Raw genomic sequence first — 18,559 nt, forward strand, 5'->3', positions numbered from 1 at the left:
CATTCCCACCACCCTTCTGAGTAACACCCCTCCCCACCTTCTCACTATATAGAAGGATCTGGCAACTTCTGTTTCAGTGTATCTGAAGAAGTGTGCATGCACACGAAAGCTCATACCAAGAACTAACTTAGTTGGTCTTTAAGGTGCTACTGGAAGGAATTTTTTTATTTCTGGGTTAGCAGAGTCTGTAACCTGAAGCGTATGTAACCCGAGGTACCACTGTACATGAAGGCTCTTGTGGCAACCACACAGGGTCCCCGGACGTTTAATGGTCTATTGATCCCTGTGCCACCACTGTGCTTACTTCCCTGCTGCCAGCAACCCGTTGTTGTTGTTGTTGTTGTTGTTGTTGTTTAGACATTTAGTCGTGTCCGACTCTTCATGACCCCATGGACCAGAGCACGCCAGGCACTCCTGTCTTCTACTGCCTCTCGCAGTTTGGTCAAACTCATGCTGGTAGCTTCAAGAACACTGTCCAACCATCTAGTCCTCTGTTGTCCCCTTCTCCTTGTGCCCTCCATCTTTCCCAACATCAGGGTCTTTTCCAGGGAGTCTTCTCTTCTCATGAGGTGGCCAAAGTCTTGGAGCCTCAGCTTCAGGATCTGTCCTTCCAGTGAGCACTCAGGGCTGATTTCCTTAAGAATGGAGATGTTTGATCTTCTTGTAGTCCATGGGACTCTCAAGAGTCTCCTCCAGCACCAAAATTCAAAAGCATCCATTCTTCGGCGATCAGCCTTCTTTATGGCCCAGCTCTCACTTCCATACATCACTACTGGGAATACCATAGCTTTAACTATACTTTAACTTTAAACACTGAGTCCAGACTGTTGTTTAAATTGAACCAAATAAACAAGTTTATTTCATAAGCCTTAACAAGTTTATCGTTTCTCCGATAATATTCCTGTCAGTTTCTTTACTTTAGTTTCTTTACTGGCCTATTCCTTCCTAATACCTTCTGACTGATTATATCAACTGTTTGACTGACTCCTCTTAACAGATTCTCTCACTCTCTCCCATCAGACTAGCCCAACCCACTGACTTATCTTCCCCATCTCCTCTCTAACTCCAGGCTGATTTCTCAACCACCCTAACTCATAACTCTAACTCCTCCCCTTGGGTTCCCATTGGTTAGTCGTTTTACAATTAGTTAACCCTTTCCTTATGAACCCAGTATGATGTCACACACCTAGGAGGGCAAACCTCCATTCACCTTAATTCCCCAGTTGTGTTTCAGGGCCCTGACAGAGGCCCCAGAGACATTCTGGAGAAACCAGGGGCCTTTTGTGCTGGCTTCTTAGAACTCAACAGGGAATGGGATACGGCCAGAATTATAATCAGAATTAGTTGGCTCTGCCTGCCAATGGCTATGGTTCCTCTCATGGGCTCTGGCGCCACCTACTGTCAATCTCCCTGCCATCTGCCCTACCGGTCCCAATTCACATCCGTTGCCCCTCCCTCTTTGGCAAAGTGCTTTCCGAGAGAGGAGGGGACTGTGCTGTGCGTGCCCCCCACTCTGTTTGCATCGCCCCAAAAACAGTGAAAAGTTTTGTGAAGAACGAGCTGCATTTTAGCTCAGTCCTTTGGACAGAACAGAGCAGACAGGTCCATTTATCAAATGAAGCACTGTCTAGATGTGAAATAATAATGCTAATAGTTTAGTTTATTCATTCACATTCTGTCTTTGGTGACTCACAGTAGACAAAACAAGAACATCGTGGGGGAAAAGGCATCCAAATAAATAAATTGCTTCAGACTGAAATATTTCAAGGAGGCAGTGGTTCTAAAAAATAATTTTTCACAGTGTCTAAAAGCTGACAGTCTAGGGCCCACAGTCACCTATCTTCTAGGGAGGCTTTTACATAATTTGGGCACCACAACTGAAAAGGCCCTATCCCTCAGCGTCTCTCTCATGCACACTGCTGATGGCAGGGGAACACAGAGAAGGGTCTTAGTGATGGGAGGTTATACTTTTACATTGACTCAAGTACAGTATATTACATGTTCAGGCGAGGTTTATTTGAGAGGTGGCTCATTGATTATGGACATGCCAAACATTAGACATATGCGCAGTGCCTTCTTGGTGGTGGCTCCCCGGTTATAGGACACTTTGTCCAGAGAGGCTCACCTGTTGCTTATGCTTTAGCTACAAGTGATAGCCCAAAATTAAAAGAAGAAGATATGTTCCATGCTAGGTGAAGACATTATTATTATTATTTCCCCAGACCTTTGAACAACTAGGGTTTAAAAAAACGCTTTCCAGTTTTTGAACTATTTTGTTTTCATCGCTGGCTGGGTTATGGCTCTGTTTTCATGTTGCCTTATGATGGTTATATGCTGGCTGCTGTGGTCAGTCCCTTTCCGCACAGATTGATTCAGCTTTGTGGTTTGCACAGTTGTGAGCCACCCAGAGGACGTTGTTGATTGGCTGGCATACGGTGAGGACACGGAGAGGGAGGTCCTTTGTACTGCGGCTTCTACCTTAGGTGTTTCCAGGAAAGCAGTGACCTACTTGAACTTTCTCCCTGCGTGAGTCCATGTGTGTGCAATCTATACAGTGTGCCGGAAAGGATCAGCGACGCTCCAGCCCTTTGATTTACACAGAGGCCTTGCTTTGACCTAATTTTGCATCTCGGTTGGGTGTCCGGCTTAACAAAGGGGTCACTGGGCGATGCTTTCCTTGGATTACAACCTACATCTTTGCCAATAGCAGAGCTTCCCAGGTGTCCTGCTGGCCGCCTCTCCAGCTGCTGCCTTGTGCTGGGATTAGAATGAGATGTGTGCGTTGCTGATATGGATTTTTAAAACATTGACTTGCTTTCAGTGTGGTGTAGTGGTTAAAAGTGGTGGACTCGTAATCTGGTGAACCGGGTTCGCTTCCACGCTCCTCCACATGCAGCTGCTGGGTGACCTTGGGCCAGTCACACTTCTCTGAAGTCTCTCAGCCCCACTCACCTCACAGAGTGTTTGTTGTGGGGGAGGAAGGGAAAGGAGATTGTTAGCTGCTTTGAGACTCCTTCGGGTAGTGATAAAGCGGGATATCAAATCCAAACTTCTCCTCCTCCTCCTCTTCTTCTTCTTCTTCTTCTTCTTCTTCTTCTTCTTCTTCTTCTTCTTCTGTTGTGGAGAAAGGAAGTTGGCCGGCAAGCCTGGCTGTGTGTTTGGGGGGGTGGGGTCAGTACCACTGAGCGCTAGCTGATACCTTGAGTCACCCTGAGGCCCCTCCATTCTGGTGCATTGAGGAGGATTTGCACTTGTGACGGAATCAGGCTGGTTCTGTGGAATCTTGATTTTCACACGAGTCTGTGCCTGGAAAAGATTCAAGGCCAACACACTGCTCCGTTTCTAGTTGGTGCACGCCCCAGAGCTTCTTGCTAAAATCCTGCAACTTTCTATACCACAATTTTTGGGGGGGTTGTGTTTGTGTGCTTTGCCTTGCTTCTGTTGTGCTATTAGTGCAAAAAAATACCCCTCCAAGCAAGGGACGCAGGTGGCGCTGTGGTCTAAACCACAGAGCCTAGGGCTTGCCGATTAGAAGGTCGGCGGTTCCAATCCCCATGACGGGATGGCCTTGTTTCACCACCCTAGGCTTCATCAGTAGAACAGGCTCTAGGTAATGCAAATGAATACAATATTGTAATCTCACACATTTTTACAGCAAAATTAATTTTAAAAAACCCATAAACAATTGTACATACCATATGTAATATTACTGGGTAGTGCTTTTTTCCTTTGAACTTTATGAGTCTTGAAATCTACAATTTGATACAATGCATAGTGTTTATTACTTACTATAAAGCAAGCATAGGCAAACTCGGCCCTCCAGATGTTTTGGAACTACAACTCCCATCATCCCTAACAGGACCAGTGGTCAGGGATGATGGGAACTGTAGTCTCCAAACATCTGGAGGGCCGAGTTTGCCTATGCCTGCTATAAAGGCTTCCTCCTCATAGCAGCAGCTGCAAATTCTAACCCAGATATTACCTGGGATTTGGGGAGAGAACCCTGAATCTTCCTTGGCAGCGATCTTCACTTTGCAGGGTTTGCAAATCGCCCTTGCGGCTGCCCCCTGCAAGGGAAGACGCAGCCCGAGTTTTATTGCCAATTGATTGGCTGTTAGCAGACATTAGACAAATTAGAGCAGGCCATTAAGCCTGGACGGAGGAGCGTAAATGAGGGAAAGATGGTGCGTCGCTTCCTATGACCCCCTCCCCTTGCCTCCTGATGGTTGCCTGCCCTCCCCGATCAGCAGGATCAATAAAGCGACATCATGTAGCCCAAATCAATGGAACAGCTGGAATGCCTCCCATATATAACGGCCTCGGTGTTAGATCATATGCTCAGGACCTGTTTCCTCTCGCCACCTTGGGAATGGCAATCAGCAAAGAGTTACGGCCCATCCTTTGGGGGACATTAGATTCATAAACTAGGGGAGGGAAACCGATACTGGAAAAGCAATAAGGCATTAGGGAGGCATCTCTGCAGTCGTAATGCTCTGGCCGACTTGTGCTCAGGGCAGCCTAGATTGATGCGCTGAGCACCAGGCCTAGTTGCGCCTTGTCGAAACGGAACTTTCTTTTTTCTTTTAAAATCATTTTTATTAAGTTTTCCGTTCTAACAATCCAATCCAATCACATTAAATATTCCAAATTATACATATACGTATCCAATAATGCAAATATTCTGCAAAATTATAATATATTTTTTTTTTTGTTGGGACTTCCCATGCTTCAAGTTCGGGGGGCTCTGATCATCTCATATCTCTGCTGCTTTTGATAGTCATTTCTAATAGTTCCTTTAAATCTTCCTGTTGTTAACCTTCTTTCTTTCATGACCTCTGAGTTGTTTCCACAAGTGACTTGAAGTAAAATGATGTGTGTCGAAACAGAGCTTTCAACTGCTTTAATCCGATAGTTTCTAATGAGATTAATTTATGAAAGGAAGGGAATAAGGCCCGGGGCTTTGGGCAGAGATGGGGAGGCACACCTATTGGGCAGTGTTGCCAGGGTCTTGGTGTGGACCTTGTTTACCTTATTTATTCATTTGAGATACTTAAAGTCCCATCCCACTTTATTCCAGCAGTGGGAGAGTTGCAAAGCGGAGCTCGCTCCATCAGATTTGCTGTGAGAAGACAGCTCCATCAGGGACCTCCTGGCCCTGAACTGTGCCAGCTGGTCATTCCTCTACAATTTTATAATTCTATGATGGTTTAGATGTTGGTTCCTGAGAGCCAGCGTGGTGTAGTGGTTAAGAGCGGTAGTCTCTTAATCTGGGGAACCGGGTTCGCTTCCCCGCTCCTCCACATGCAGCTGCTGGGTGACCTTGGGCCAGTCACACTTCTCTGAAGTCTCTCAGCCCCACTCACCTCACAGAGTGTTTGTTGTGTGGGAGGAAGGGAAAGGAGAATGTTAGCCACTTTGAGACTCCTTAGGGTAGTGATAAAGCGGGTTATCAAATCCAAACTACTCCTCCTCCTCCTCCTCCTCCTCTTCTTCTTCTTCTTCTCCTCCTCCTCCTCCTCCTCCTCCTCCTCTTCCTTCCCTGCCCCTTTCACCTTGCATGCCATGCTTTATCAGATTCCTAAACCCGCAGGTTGGGACGGTCTAGTTTTGATAAAACATAATCTGCTGGGGGAGCCTTTATGGCTGTAGAGCAGGGTAAAAATGTTCTAAATCAGCGGTTCTCAAACTTTCTCTTTTCTTTTCTTTTCTGGGCCACGCTTTCAGAATGAAAATTTGCATGCGCCACACCAAATTCTTTATTAGTAAGAAATACGTTGGAAAACAAACATAAACAACTCCCAGCAGTGTTCTCCACATGAGTTTGTGCTCTCTTTCTTCATCAGCACGTGAAAAAACCCACCAGCATGTTAATGCACCTCTCTCCTAATGTGCCCCATTTTTAATGTATTTCCCCTTGGCCAATATACATATTTTTACAGCTTCCCCTAATACAGTCATACCTCAGGTTGAAGTAGCTTTGGGATGAATATTTTCAGGTTGCGCTCCGCGGTGATCCGGAAGTAATGGAGCGCATTACTTCCGGGTTTTGCCACTTGCGCATGTAACCTCACTTGTCTGTAACCTCACCTGTCTGTAACCTCACCTGTCTGTAACCTCACTTCTTGCAATGAGGGAACCGCCAGAAGGCCCTCGGTGCTGGATCTCAGTGTCCGGGTTGAATGATGGGGATGGAGACGCTTCTTCAGGTATACTGGACCAAGGCTATTTAGGGCTTTCAAGGTCAGCACCAACACTTTGAATTGTGCTCGGAAACATACTGGGAGCCAATGCAGATCTCTCAGGACCAGTGTTATGTGGTCCCGGTGGCCGCTCCCAGTCACCAGTCTAGCTGCCGCATTCTGGATTAACTGCAGTTTCCAGGTCACCTTCAAAGGTAGCCCCACGTAGAGCGCATTGCAGTAGTCCAAGCGGGAGATAACCAGAGCATGCACCACTCTGGCAAGACAGTCCACAGGCAGATAGGGTCTCAGCCTGCGTACCAGATGGAGCTGGTAGACAGCTGCCCTGGACACAGAATTAACCTGCGCCTCCATGGACAGCTGTGAGTCCAAAATGACTCCCAGGCTGCGTACCTGGTCCTTCAGGGGCACAGTTACCCCATTCAGGACCAGGAAGTCCTCCACACCCACCCGCCCCCTGTCACCCAAAAACAGTACTTCTGTCTTGTCAGGATTCAACCTCAATCTGATAGCTGCCATCCATCCTCCAACCGCCTCCAGACACTCACACAGGACCTTCACCACCTTCACTGGTTCTGATTTAAAAGAGAGGTAGAGCTGGGTATCATCTGCATACTGATGAACACCCAGCCCAAACCCCCTGATGATCTCAGTACATACATGCATTTATTTATTTAACTATGCTGCAAAAATTCAGAGAAGCACACGTTTCAAAAGGATGGCTGTGTTTCGGTCCGCGTGTTGCATCGGGCAGCGTGACTTCGCTCGCTCTGACTTTGCATGGAAACTGAATCAGGAAATCTCCCCTGTCCCATCTATAGCTACAGCCTTCGTTCTCCCTGGCCATTGGCCATGATGACAGCAGATGGTGGCTGCTGCGGTCTCAAAATCCAGGAAGTCTGCCCCCAAGAGGATTGCCCCTATTACCCCAGAGCTGCTGGAATTCTTCCTGCCTTGATGTTTGTGCTGCCTGCCGTCAGCTTAGCCTAGCCTAGCGAGGAATATCCTTTGGCCAGCCTAGAGAGGAGTGGAGAGTGAAGGCGCCTGCACCTTTAAAGATTAATAGTATTGTTTGCTCATTAAGGAGATCATTCAGGGCCAGGTTGAAGCTGGAAGGCTAGAACACAAGCATCTGTTTGCTACTGGGAGAGGATATTAATTGCCTTGATACTTCAGTGGGTATAAATACGACCGCCAGCCCCAGATAGCATACGAACAAACAAACAAACAAGCAAACAAACAGATGCCAGCAGGGTACCTCTGATGGCTGACCTTTGCAGAGAGCCGGGCGGCTGTTTTTAATAGCAGCCTTCCTGGCAGAATAGAAATGCGTGGCGGGAGAGCTCAGGGGAGATGGAATTAATGTCCTTACGTCAGGGTCCTTCAGGGCTGCCAGATTGGCTATGGGGCAGGACTTTGAAAGCGGAGACTGGTTGCAGGGTGGATTTGATTTAAATCAAATTGGGTTAAATCATGGTTTAAATCACTAGTCAGTAAGACTTGATTTAAATCTTCCTTCCTTCCTTCCTTCCTTCCTTCCTTCCTTCCTTCCTTCCTTCCTTCCTTCCTTCCTTTTACAGAAAGACTCATTCTTGCTGGTATAATCTTAATATTTACAGCCGTATGAAGGTTTCATTTTTGGAATAATAAATTTTCAGAGTAGTTTTATTACCATAAATACATAGGCAGGTGATTGTGAAATTACGGTGAGGTTTAATAAGTTAACTATTTATATTTGGAGAACTTTTCTGCTGTACTTCATTGGAAGGAGGAAAATAATCATTTCCTTAATAACCAGTTAAACTAAAACAATAACATTATAGCATATGTATCCATGTTTGTTAACTGATGGGGTTAAAACATTTTTTTAAAAAAACTTAGACTGCGTTTTAGCAAACATTTGGACTATAACAAATAGACAAATAAACATTTGGACTGTAACAAATAGAAGACTATATTTAGAAAGATTTTTCCTCCAAAAGAATTTTTTTTAAAAAATTAAAATCCGATTTAATTTTTTTAAAAATCATTTTTTTAATTAATTTTAAAAAATCATTGATTTTTATTCACCCTGGCCAGTTGGCTCTGTGTGAGTGACTGAGGCTGAAGACTAAGACATATATATGAATGTTGGAAGGTTCAGGACAGATAACAAGAAGTCCTTCTTTACACAGTGCTTGGTTAAACTGTGGAACTCCTTCCAGCAGGAGGCAGTTGCGTGGTGAGATCCGCCCCCCCCCCACTGGAAATAAAGACACATGACACAATTATTAAGGTTAATGGGCTAAATTAAGCCACAACTTTATTGGTTACAGGTGATGAGCGGTATTGGCTTAGGCATTGGTCCTAACTTGATGCAAGTTTTGCCCTTTATATGGTTGTAAAGAGTGCAGAGAGAATAACTGGGTGCACTCTTCCCACCTTGGATCAAATCTATGCTTCCAGGTGCCACAAGAAAGCTGCAGAGATAGCGCAGGATAGTGCGCACCCCGGAAATGATCTCTTTCAGCTTCTGCCTTCTGGAAGAAGGTACAGGGTTATAAAGACTAGGACTAGCTGCCTGAGAAACACTTTCTATCTGGTTTTAAATGCAGTGTAATGAGTCTCTATGTGTGTATATTGTATTCAGTTATGGGGTATCAGAGTTTTTAGGGGCTAACCAGGCTAGGATAGTTGGGATAGCAGGCTTGTTGGTTTTTGAATGTCTGATGTAGATTTTTTTCAGTTTCATTGTTCTGTATGGGACAATAACAATAAAGATTATCATATCGTATGGTTCCTTTGCCTTATGTCTCCCTTTTTTGGTTTTCGCAGATCCGTGTCGATGGACCCATCAGAGGTGCCCTCGAGTATGAGATTGTCCAGGTGGTGGATACCGGTCCAATCTTGCGGGACATGGCTTTTTCCGTGGATCACAAGCATCTGTACCTCATGTCTGATAAGCAGGTGAGTGGCGTGGCTATCGTGCGCTGTCATCCTTTAACTCCAGGAATAATTGTGTGCTCGTTTTTCTTCTCCAATTAGAGAGCCTTGTGGACAGGCACAGCCTCTTCTGTTTAGCAAACTCTGGATCATGTTTCGCAGTGGGACTTCATCTTGTTTTGCTCTGACCTTAAAGAGGCAACAAGGAACCAGCACTGCTACTGAGGCCACATAATACCCGTTCAACTTCTGTACGAAATCGGTCTTTGGAACTCCCTGCCTATTGATATCAGGTAGGCACCTTCGCTGGACTCTTCTTGGTGCCTGCCAAAAACATTTTTATTTAGGCAGGCCTACCCAGATACTATGGGATGCGGGTTGCGCTGTGGGTTAAACCACAGAGTCTAGGACTTGCTGATCAGAAGGTCGGCGGTTCGAATCCCCGTGACGGGGTGAGCTCCCGTTGTTTGGTCCCTACTCCTGCCAACCTAGCAGTTCGAAAGCACACCAGTGCAAGTAGATAAATAGGTACCGCTCCAGCGGGAAGGTAAACGGCATTTCCGTGTGCTGCTCTGGTTTGCCAGAAGCGGCTTAGTCATGCTGGCCACATGACCCGGAAGCTGTCTGCGGACAAACACTGGCTCCCTCGGCCAATAAAGCGAAATGAGCGCCGCAACCCCAGAGTCGGTCACGACTGGACCTAATGGTCAGGGGCCCCTTTACCTTTACTTACCCAGCTACTTAGAATGCTAATGTGTCTTTAGTTTATTCCTCATTTTAGGTTTTTTTAAAGTGTTTTAATTGTTTTTACTCACAATTTTATTATTTTCACAAACAACTTTGAGGGTTTTTTTCCCATTCAAGTAGTATATAAATGTCATTAAATGAATGAATAGCAGATGTAGAGGTGTTCACCAGGTACCAAGAAGAGTACAGTGAAACTGCCTCCATGGTGTCAAGGCGCAGGGAGTTCCGAAGTTCAGGTGCTGCCACACACAAAGTCTGATTTCTTGCAAATGCAGAACACGTATTATGTGGTGCCTTGAACAGTGCCAGTTCTGTGGATCATAGTGGTCTTCAGTTTAGCTCTTTACACACCAGTGACAATTTAAAGAAATAAAAGCCTTGTGGAAACTCATCAGCATTTTAGTGGATAAATAAAATAACAGCTTCAACTTCGATTTATGTTTACTTCTTCTTGCTATTTTGTGTCGGTACTAAAGAAGCTTATGGTGGAAAGTGCTGTGATTTGCCATCTTGTCGCAACTATCAAACTTTCAACTTTTCGGGGAGAAGGAAGCCCAGCCTGAAATGTGGTGTCCATCTGAGCAGCCTGCTCTTATGTGTGTTTACTCGGTAGTGCCCCCACTCTGTTTCATGGGACTTACTCCTAGGTAGGAGCAGGTGGGGCTCATCATCCTGGGAAGGAAGGAAAACTCTGGTCCTAAACCTCCGTTGGCTTGGGGCTATAATCATTCATGAGAAAGCATTCGGGAGTAAACCCTGGGGGGAAACCAGTACCGGCTGCCTTGCGGAACATATTTGGGAGAGGAAAAGGTTAAGGATTAAATCCTGCGCAAATCCAGAGAGAAGTCCCTAAGACAGTTGGAGGGCACCTTTGTAAGCCTCCTTCCGGCAACTCCTGCAGCCAAGCTGGTGCCAAACGCCTTGCTCTGCTTTCCTTTGGGCCACACAAGCGAGGCCAAGAGTGCGGTCTTGTCATCTGGGCTTCCAATAATAATAATAATAATAATAATAATAATAATAATAATAATAATAATAATAATAATAATTTATTATTTATACCCCGCCCATCTGGCTGGGCTTCCCCAGCCACTCTGGGCGGCTTCCAAAAGAATATTAAAATACTATAATACATCAAACATTAAAAGCTTCCCTAAACAGGGCTGCCTTCAGATGTCTTCTGAAAGCCTGGTAGTTGTTGTTCTCTTTGACATCTGGTGGGAGGGTGTTCCACAGGGAAGGCGCCACTACTGAGAAGGCCCTCTGCCTGGTTCCCTGTAGCTTTGCTTCTCGCAGTGAGGGAACCGCCAGAAGGCCCTCGGTGCTGGACCTCAGTGTCCAGGTAGAACGATGGGGGTGGAGGCGCTCCTTCAGATATACTGGACCAAGGCCATTTAGGGCTTTAAAAGTCAGCACCAACACTTTGAATTGTGCTCAGAAACGTCCTAGGACCTCCACATGTACTGCTCAGGCCTGCAACCCCGGGCAGGTCATTCCAGTGTTGCTAACACAGTAAAAGCAACATGGGAGGTGGCAGTTATGAGTTACTGGCCTCTGCGGCCACAGCAGGCGCTGTGATTCTGCAGTGGTTTGACTTCACCCCTAGAGATGCACTCCACTGTCTCTAGAGACAGAGGGATGCCAGCAACTTGCAGGAAGGGTGCACAGAATTGCAGCAAACATTTTGCGCCATATGCGCTCATCCTGTGGTGTGTTTTCTCTTCCTCTCCCTTTCACCAAACTTTCCTTCTCTCTCTCTCTCTCTCTCTCTCTCTCTCTCTCTCTCTCTCTCTCTCTCTCTTGTTTTCTTTTAAATAGTCCAGAACAAATAAAATGGAATGGATGGAATTACTGCTGTCAATGGCATGTTGCAAATGAGAGTCAATGACACGATCCCAAGTTGAAGACCAAAGTTCTAGAACCATGGTTCCGAAACTGGGTGGTGCCACACCCTGCGAGTGGTGATATTACGTTGGGTGGGGTGCTAAGAGGCACTGAGATAGCAGGGGCCGCTGGAGACGTAAATGACAGACTTTGCAAACCTGGTGTTCTTTGTAAATCTGGTTCACCAGTTCTGTGGAATGAATCAAATAGTTTTAATTGGGTTTTGAACAAATGTGCAATTAACTGCTACTGCTTTGAATTTTACTGTGGTGTTGTCTTCCTTAGTGCGCCATGCAAATCATTGTTCTGAGTAATAGGGTAAGAGGACACTAGGGATGAGTTCAGTGCTGGATTTACGTACAAGCTAAACAAGCTATAGCTTAGGGCACCATTCTCTTGGGGCCCCCCCAAAATTTAAAAGTATTTCACTGTTAATATACTTCTTCTTAATTGTATTTCAGTTCAACAATTATTTTGATAAAATACATATTTTGTTATGTGCAAATGGTTTTAGATACCTATTAGGTCCATAAATTACCATATAGCATATATTCAACACAAAAAAAACAGCGACAATTTGTTGTTGACAACTGGACATATATAGGGCCTCAATTACCCTCAGTAGCTTAGGGCCTCATCAAACCTAAATCTGGCCCTGGGTGAGTTTTTGGAACCAACGGGGAAGTGGCCTGAAAAGGTTTAGGAACCACTGGGCAAGAAGATTTGTGTTTGTCCCGTGGGTACCTACCATGTGCTTTCGAGGGTGCCTGCTTTTACCTCGTCCTTCTCTACCGCCATGAATATTCATATACCAAATATGAGCTGTATAGGAAAGAGAGGTGCCGTTTTATCCATTCATCTTCATTAGCTACTAAGCCATAAGCTATAACTCATGGACTGTGAGGGCAGTGGCGACAAAGGACAGATTGCTGCTTCTTCCACCTTTCCCTCTCTCTTTTTTTGGCCCGCGTTTTGCATAAATGACAATCTTATCACTGCTACTTTCTGCTTCCCATCACTCGCTATCAATCCTCCTTTTCTTATCTGAGCTTTAGATGGGGGTCTTGAGGATAAACGAGATGAGATTCCGGCACAACCACTTGTTAAAACCCAGGTTTTCACCAACTGCAGTATAAAGTTTGTCAGATTTTTTGGGAGAAATCTGGGTGCATGAATGTTGTTGTTGTTTAGTCGTGTCCAACTCTTCGTGGCCCCATGGACCAGAGCACACCAGGCACTCCTGTCTTCCACTGCCTCCTGCAGTTTGGTCAAACTCATGTTGGTGGCTTTGAGAACACTGTCCAACCATCTCGTCTTCTGTCATCCCCTTCTCATGGAACCCAAGAAAGTAAAATCTCTCACTGCCTCCATTTCTTCCCCTTCTGTTTGCCAGGAGGTGATGGGACCAGTGGCCATGATCTTAGGTTTTTTTTTTTATGTTGAGCCTCAGACCATTTTAGTTCACTGATGCCCAGGATGTCAATATTTATTCTTGCCATCTCATTTTTTACCACATCCATCTTACCAAGGTTTGTGGTTCTTACATTCCAGGTTCCTATGTAATATTTTTCTTTACAGCGTTGGACTTTCCTTTCGCTTCCAGGCACATCCGTAACTGAGCGAGCTTTCGGTTTTGGCCCAGCCGCTTCATCAGCTCTGAATCTACTTGTACTTGTCCTCCGCTCTTCCTCAGTAGCATGTTGGACGCCTTCCGACCTGAGGGGCTCATCTTCCAGCATCATAACTTTTATACGCCTATTGTTTCTGTCCATGGAGTTTTCTTGGCAGGGATACTGGAGTGGCCTGCCAGTTCCTGCTCCAGGTGGATCACGTTTAGTCAAAACTCTCCAGTATGACCTGTCCATCTTGGGTGGCCCTGCACAGCATAGCTCATAGCTTCTCTGAGTTATTCAAGTCCCTTCTCCACGGCAAGGCAGTGATCCATGAAGGATGTGCATGTATGAGGAGAGCTAAATCTGCCATCCTTCTTGGGGAAAGGCCATAGCTCTGTGGTAGAGCATCTGCCTGCATGCAGAAGGTCTCGGCACCTCCAGGTAGGGCTGGGAGAGACTGCCAGTCAGTGTAGACAATACAGACTTTGATGGACCAATGGCCTGAGTCAGTGTAAGAGTGTGTCCACAGGTCTTCTCTCTAGGGGAAAGGAAAAGCGCACTATTCAGGGGGATTGCTCAGTCATATAAGGATTCATTGATAGGGATCCTAGGAATTTTGGCGGTTTCACATCAGGGAAAGATTTGCTGAAGTCATGCATCGCCGGAAATGGTGTTTTGTGTTGGCCTTGGACCAATCAACCCTTTCTATGTATGTAGCTTTATTAAGTGCTTGTCTACACTCCAGCTTGTTCCATGCGTCCTAGGTTTTTCGTTTGCCCTTCAACTTTCCCCAGGAAAACCAGCTGTTCGCCGCTGAATCAGATCAAACGTCAATCCTTAGAAAACCCGGTTGATATTTGTTCCAATTCAGCGGTAAACAGCGAGTTTTCCCAGTGGAAGTGTGGACAAGTCCTACTTGTGTTACGTATTTGCAACCCCGAAACTCTGACTGAGCTGGTGAGCCTTTGGAAATAGACGATCTTGATCATCGCAAAGCGTATGACACTCATAATTCATCCTGTGGTCAGTCTATTTCCCAGACCCAACTTAGTATATGTAACAAATATATATTTTGGACAGGGTGTTTAGAATACCAAGATATCAGTTTAAAGGGGTGTGTAGTTGTGTGGGGTCTACATATGCTACCCAATTGTTACTCCTGGGGCTTCTTCAAGTTATGATGAGCAGCTTGGATGCAGTTAAGAAAGGTCTCTTTGTCTAAACATGCCTGCAGGTTTAGGAGCAACGACATCGAGAGATGAGATGAGATGAGATGAGATGTGGTTTGGTGAGTTGGTCGGAGGCCTGGCAAGATCAGCGTGCGCTTGGAGGCTATTAATAAGGGGGGGAAGCATACCATCACGCCCTTTTGAAGCTGTCACAGTTTCTCCTCCACCTTCTCCTCCACGAATTTTGACGTTAAATATTCTCTGCACACTCAAATATTTGCTTTATATTTCCAAGTGTTAAAATATATCGGTTCAACATTCGGGGATATTTCATTCCAGCATTTGATGTTTGACAGTATTTAGTAGTTAACCATGTGTTGGCCTTTAGTATTTTATTGCATGAAGCAGCTGAAACAACTGATATTCAGTGCTCTTTAAAACCTGACTGTCTTTGATGATTACGGTGCGATGCTGTTCCTGCAGTTTCTGCTTTATTTATTTATTTGTCCACCAACAGCATTTGTATATTGACTATTCATATTTGTATATTCCTGTATTGCAGGGGGTTGGCTGGGGAGACCCACCCGATGGGCAGGGTATAAGTAAAAATTATTATTATTATTATTATTATTATTATTATTATTATTATTATTATTAATAATAATAATAATAGATGACTCTCGAGGTCCTTTCAGACTCTATGATTCTATGACTAATAACTAACATTTTCTGAGTGGTGAGTGGTACAATTTTTATTTTTATTTTAAAAAACTTATATATATTTTAAAGCAAGCAGAAAACAAGCAAGCACAGTAAAATTGAACCTACATGCAGCAAACCATAAAGACAGCATGAAAGATCTGAAGAATTTTAAATGCCTGTGAAAATTAAACAGGTACAATAAGGGCCGTAATTTAGATGGCAGGCAAGTCTCTTTAGGGAGGGCATTTTAGGAACCGGGGAATGACCATTGAAAAGGCTCTCTCTCTCTTGAGCAGCCAGCCATCTCACTTCCTTTGGTGGAGACACCCAGAGAAGATGACCTTTGGATCAGAGGAGGTCTTATGGCACTAGCGGGTTTTCCAGGTTGTGTGAGAAAGTTGCTCCCTCGCATCTTCAGCAGCCAGTAACGGGGATTTTTCTATTTTTTTAAGGCACCAGTGACTACTGTGCACCTAGAATCCTCCACTCCTTGTATGTAGCGTTTTGCCTAGTTTTGATATTTGACATGCAATTAAATATAGTATCCATCAGCTCCTGAAATCTCCCGTGAGAGATTGTCAAGATAGTCAGAAGATGCCAGTAGCTCTAACGTACTCCGATTTTGTATTCTGAGATTTTTTTTTTAAAAAAACATTTTACCGCAAATTCAAATAGTCACACTGATGTCACTATAAATAGATACATAGATAGATAAATAAATAAGTAAATAGAATGTGAAACTGGAAATATCGGTGCTTCTCAAATCTGTGAATATGTCTTTGATTCCCATCTCAAGTCAACTGTGGTGCAGACTCTCAATTATATTTGCACAGAGCACACAGAATTCTCTCTATTTAAGTGGGACAGCTCTGTTTATTTCTGCTATATATGTTGGTTGCATTACTACTCCCGTTTTGATCTGGGAGCTATTTTGGGGAGCGCTTTCAAAAATGGTTAATGTACAGATTAAGAATGGAACAGCGTCCCTTCCTCAAGTTTCTCCAGCCTTTTTCCAAACATCTATGGATCTCTAAAGAAGGCAGATTCTTAGTCTGGGATGCTGAGGTCCCCTCAGTTCTGTCAAATAATTGTTCTGTGGTTCTGACAGCTGTCCAGGTCTGCTTGGATTGTGTATTCCGAGAGCAATTCTGGAGTTTTGAATGCTGGAATGGATTCTGTGAATTTGAACAAAATGGGTGGGCAAATAATTGGAGGATAAAGAAATACACACAAAAAAACACGAAACAGTAAACACTCACAGTGTTTAAAAACTGTATGGACTCCATGATCACTGCAGATGGTGACAGCAGTCACGAAATTAAAAGACGCCTGCTTCTTGGGAGAAAAGCAATGACAAACCTAGACAGCATCTTAAAAAGCAGAGACATCAGCTTGCCGACAAAGGTCCGTACACTTCAAGCTATGGTTTTCCCAGTAGTGATGTATGGAAGTGAGAGCTGGACCATAAAAAAGGCTGATCGTCGAAGAATTGATGTTTTTGAATTCTGGTGCTGGAGGAGACTCTTGAGAGTCCCATGGACTGCAAGAAGATCAAACCTATCCATTCTGAAGGAAATCAGCCCTGAGTCCTCACTGGAAGGACAGATCCTGAAGCTGAGGCTCCAATACTTTGGCCACCTCATGAGAAGAGAAGACTCCCTGGAAAAGACCCTGATGTTGGGGAAGATGGAGGGCACAAGGAGAAGGGGACGACAGAGGACGAGATGGTTGGACAGTGTTCTTGAAGCTACCAGCATGAGTTTGACCAAACTGCGGGAGGCAGTGGAAGACAGGAGTGCCTGGCATGCTCTGGTCCATGGGGTCACGAAGAGCCGGACACGACTAAATGACTAAACACCAGCATATTTATTTCAAAGGATATTTCTGTGGCTGCGCTATTTGATTGTTCTATTTTCTCCCTCCCTTCCCACTTTCTGCATCACATGAAATCCAATCGTTTCAGAACCAAGCAGATTGGCCATTTTATTTCCGTGCTGGGAGAGGTCACTGCAACAAGGACAGTTTAATAATCCATCCCCCCTTTTTTTTCATTGTTGAGGAAATTAGTAACAAATCTGGAAAATCTTCATCCCTCCCTCCCGGATCTGGCAGGGGTGGGGGGTGGGGAAGGAGAGGGAGCCCTGCAGAAAGGAAATTTAAGAAGCTGATGATTACATATGAATCCTGGAAGCTCTGTAATCCCAGACTTGGTTAAACAGCTGTCTCCTCTAATTCCACTGACAGCCAGACCCCCTTCTCCTGGAGACCTCCCATTTTCCAGGTCATTTCCAAGCACTGGTTTGTTAACCGATTTCCCCCCTCCAGATTTGCTATTACTCTGTCCAATTCTGGCAGCAACCAATACCAACAATCAGCTGGGGAAGTGCAAATCTAATCTAAGCACCTCGCAGAGGGGAGCAGTGAGGGCGGGGGTCTTTTCCCATCTAAGGCTCTGCATGACTTCAGAAGAGCCCTGGTACGTGCTGAAAATGCATTTTTTGAGCCAATGCTCAAGGGAAATGAAATGGAGCAAAGGAAAAGTAGACATATACCATAAAGGCCAACCCCTTCCCTGAATGTAAAAAATAAAATAAAATAATGCAAGAGGAAGTATCAAGGGACATCAGCCAGATTTCCTAGAAGACAAGGGATCTGTCGTGCTTTTGTAATTCTTCTGAAAGTTTGGTGGTGTTATCCGCATCCTTTCTTTTAATGGGAAATGCAACTTTCTTCACTTCTATAGTGGTGAAGATTTGACGTTTTGATCCCCCAAAAGTTTTTGATTTGAGTTTCTACTGAAATGAGGCTGCTTTTTAATGTATTTTAATCTTGTTTTTAAGTTGTATATTAATAAATTGTTTTTATACCTGGTGTTAGCTGCCCTTTGCCTGGTCTTGGCTGGGGAGGGTGGGGTATAAAAAATTATTATTATTATTATTATTATTATTATTATTATTATTATTATTATTATTATTATTATTATAGCATTGGAGCATGACAAGATGGAGGAATTGTATTAGCTGCCTTGGGCATGTCAAAGGAGAAGAGATTACAGCTTATGTTCAAGTAAATTCTACTCATAGTAGAATTTGGTCAGACCACATATGGAATACTGTGTCCAGTTCTGGGCACCACAATTTAAGAAGGATGTTGACAAGCTAGAACATGTGCAGAGGAGAGCGACCAAGATGTTCAAGGGTTTAGAAACTAAGCCTTATGAGGTACAGTTGAAGGAACTGGGTATGTTTAGCCTGGAAAAGAGGAGCCTGAGAGGAGATATGAGAACCACCTTCAAATATCCAAAGGTCTGTCACATGGAGGATGG

General features: G+C 44.6%; 1 protein-coding gene across 4 annotated transcripts in view; it reads left to right on the forward strand.

Annotated features, from left to right (window-relative positions):
• PLXNA4 (plexin A4) overlaps positions 1-18,559 on the forward strand; it is a 623,585-nt gene that overhangs the window by 315,848 nt on the left and 289,178 nt on the right. For 3 of the 4 annotated variants that reach the window (XM_081209755.1, XM_081209758.1, XM_081209756.1), the window contains one exon: positions 9,015-9,146. In XM_081209755.1, the coding sequence (XP_081065881.1) occupies positions 9,015-9,146 (132 nt within the window). Of the gene's footprint in view, positions 1-2,393; positions 2,527-9,014; positions 9,147-18,559 lie in introns of those variants that run through there. The other variant, XM_081209757.1, reaches the window with a different exon arrangement.

The sequence above is a fragment of the Podarcis bocagei genome (genome assembly GCF_964188305.1).
Source record: "Podarcis bocagei genome assembly, chromosome: 10".
NCBI classification, from domain to species: domain Eukaryota; kingdom Metazoa; phylum Chordata; class Lepidosauria; order Squamata; family Lacertidae; genus Podarcis; species Podarcis bocagei.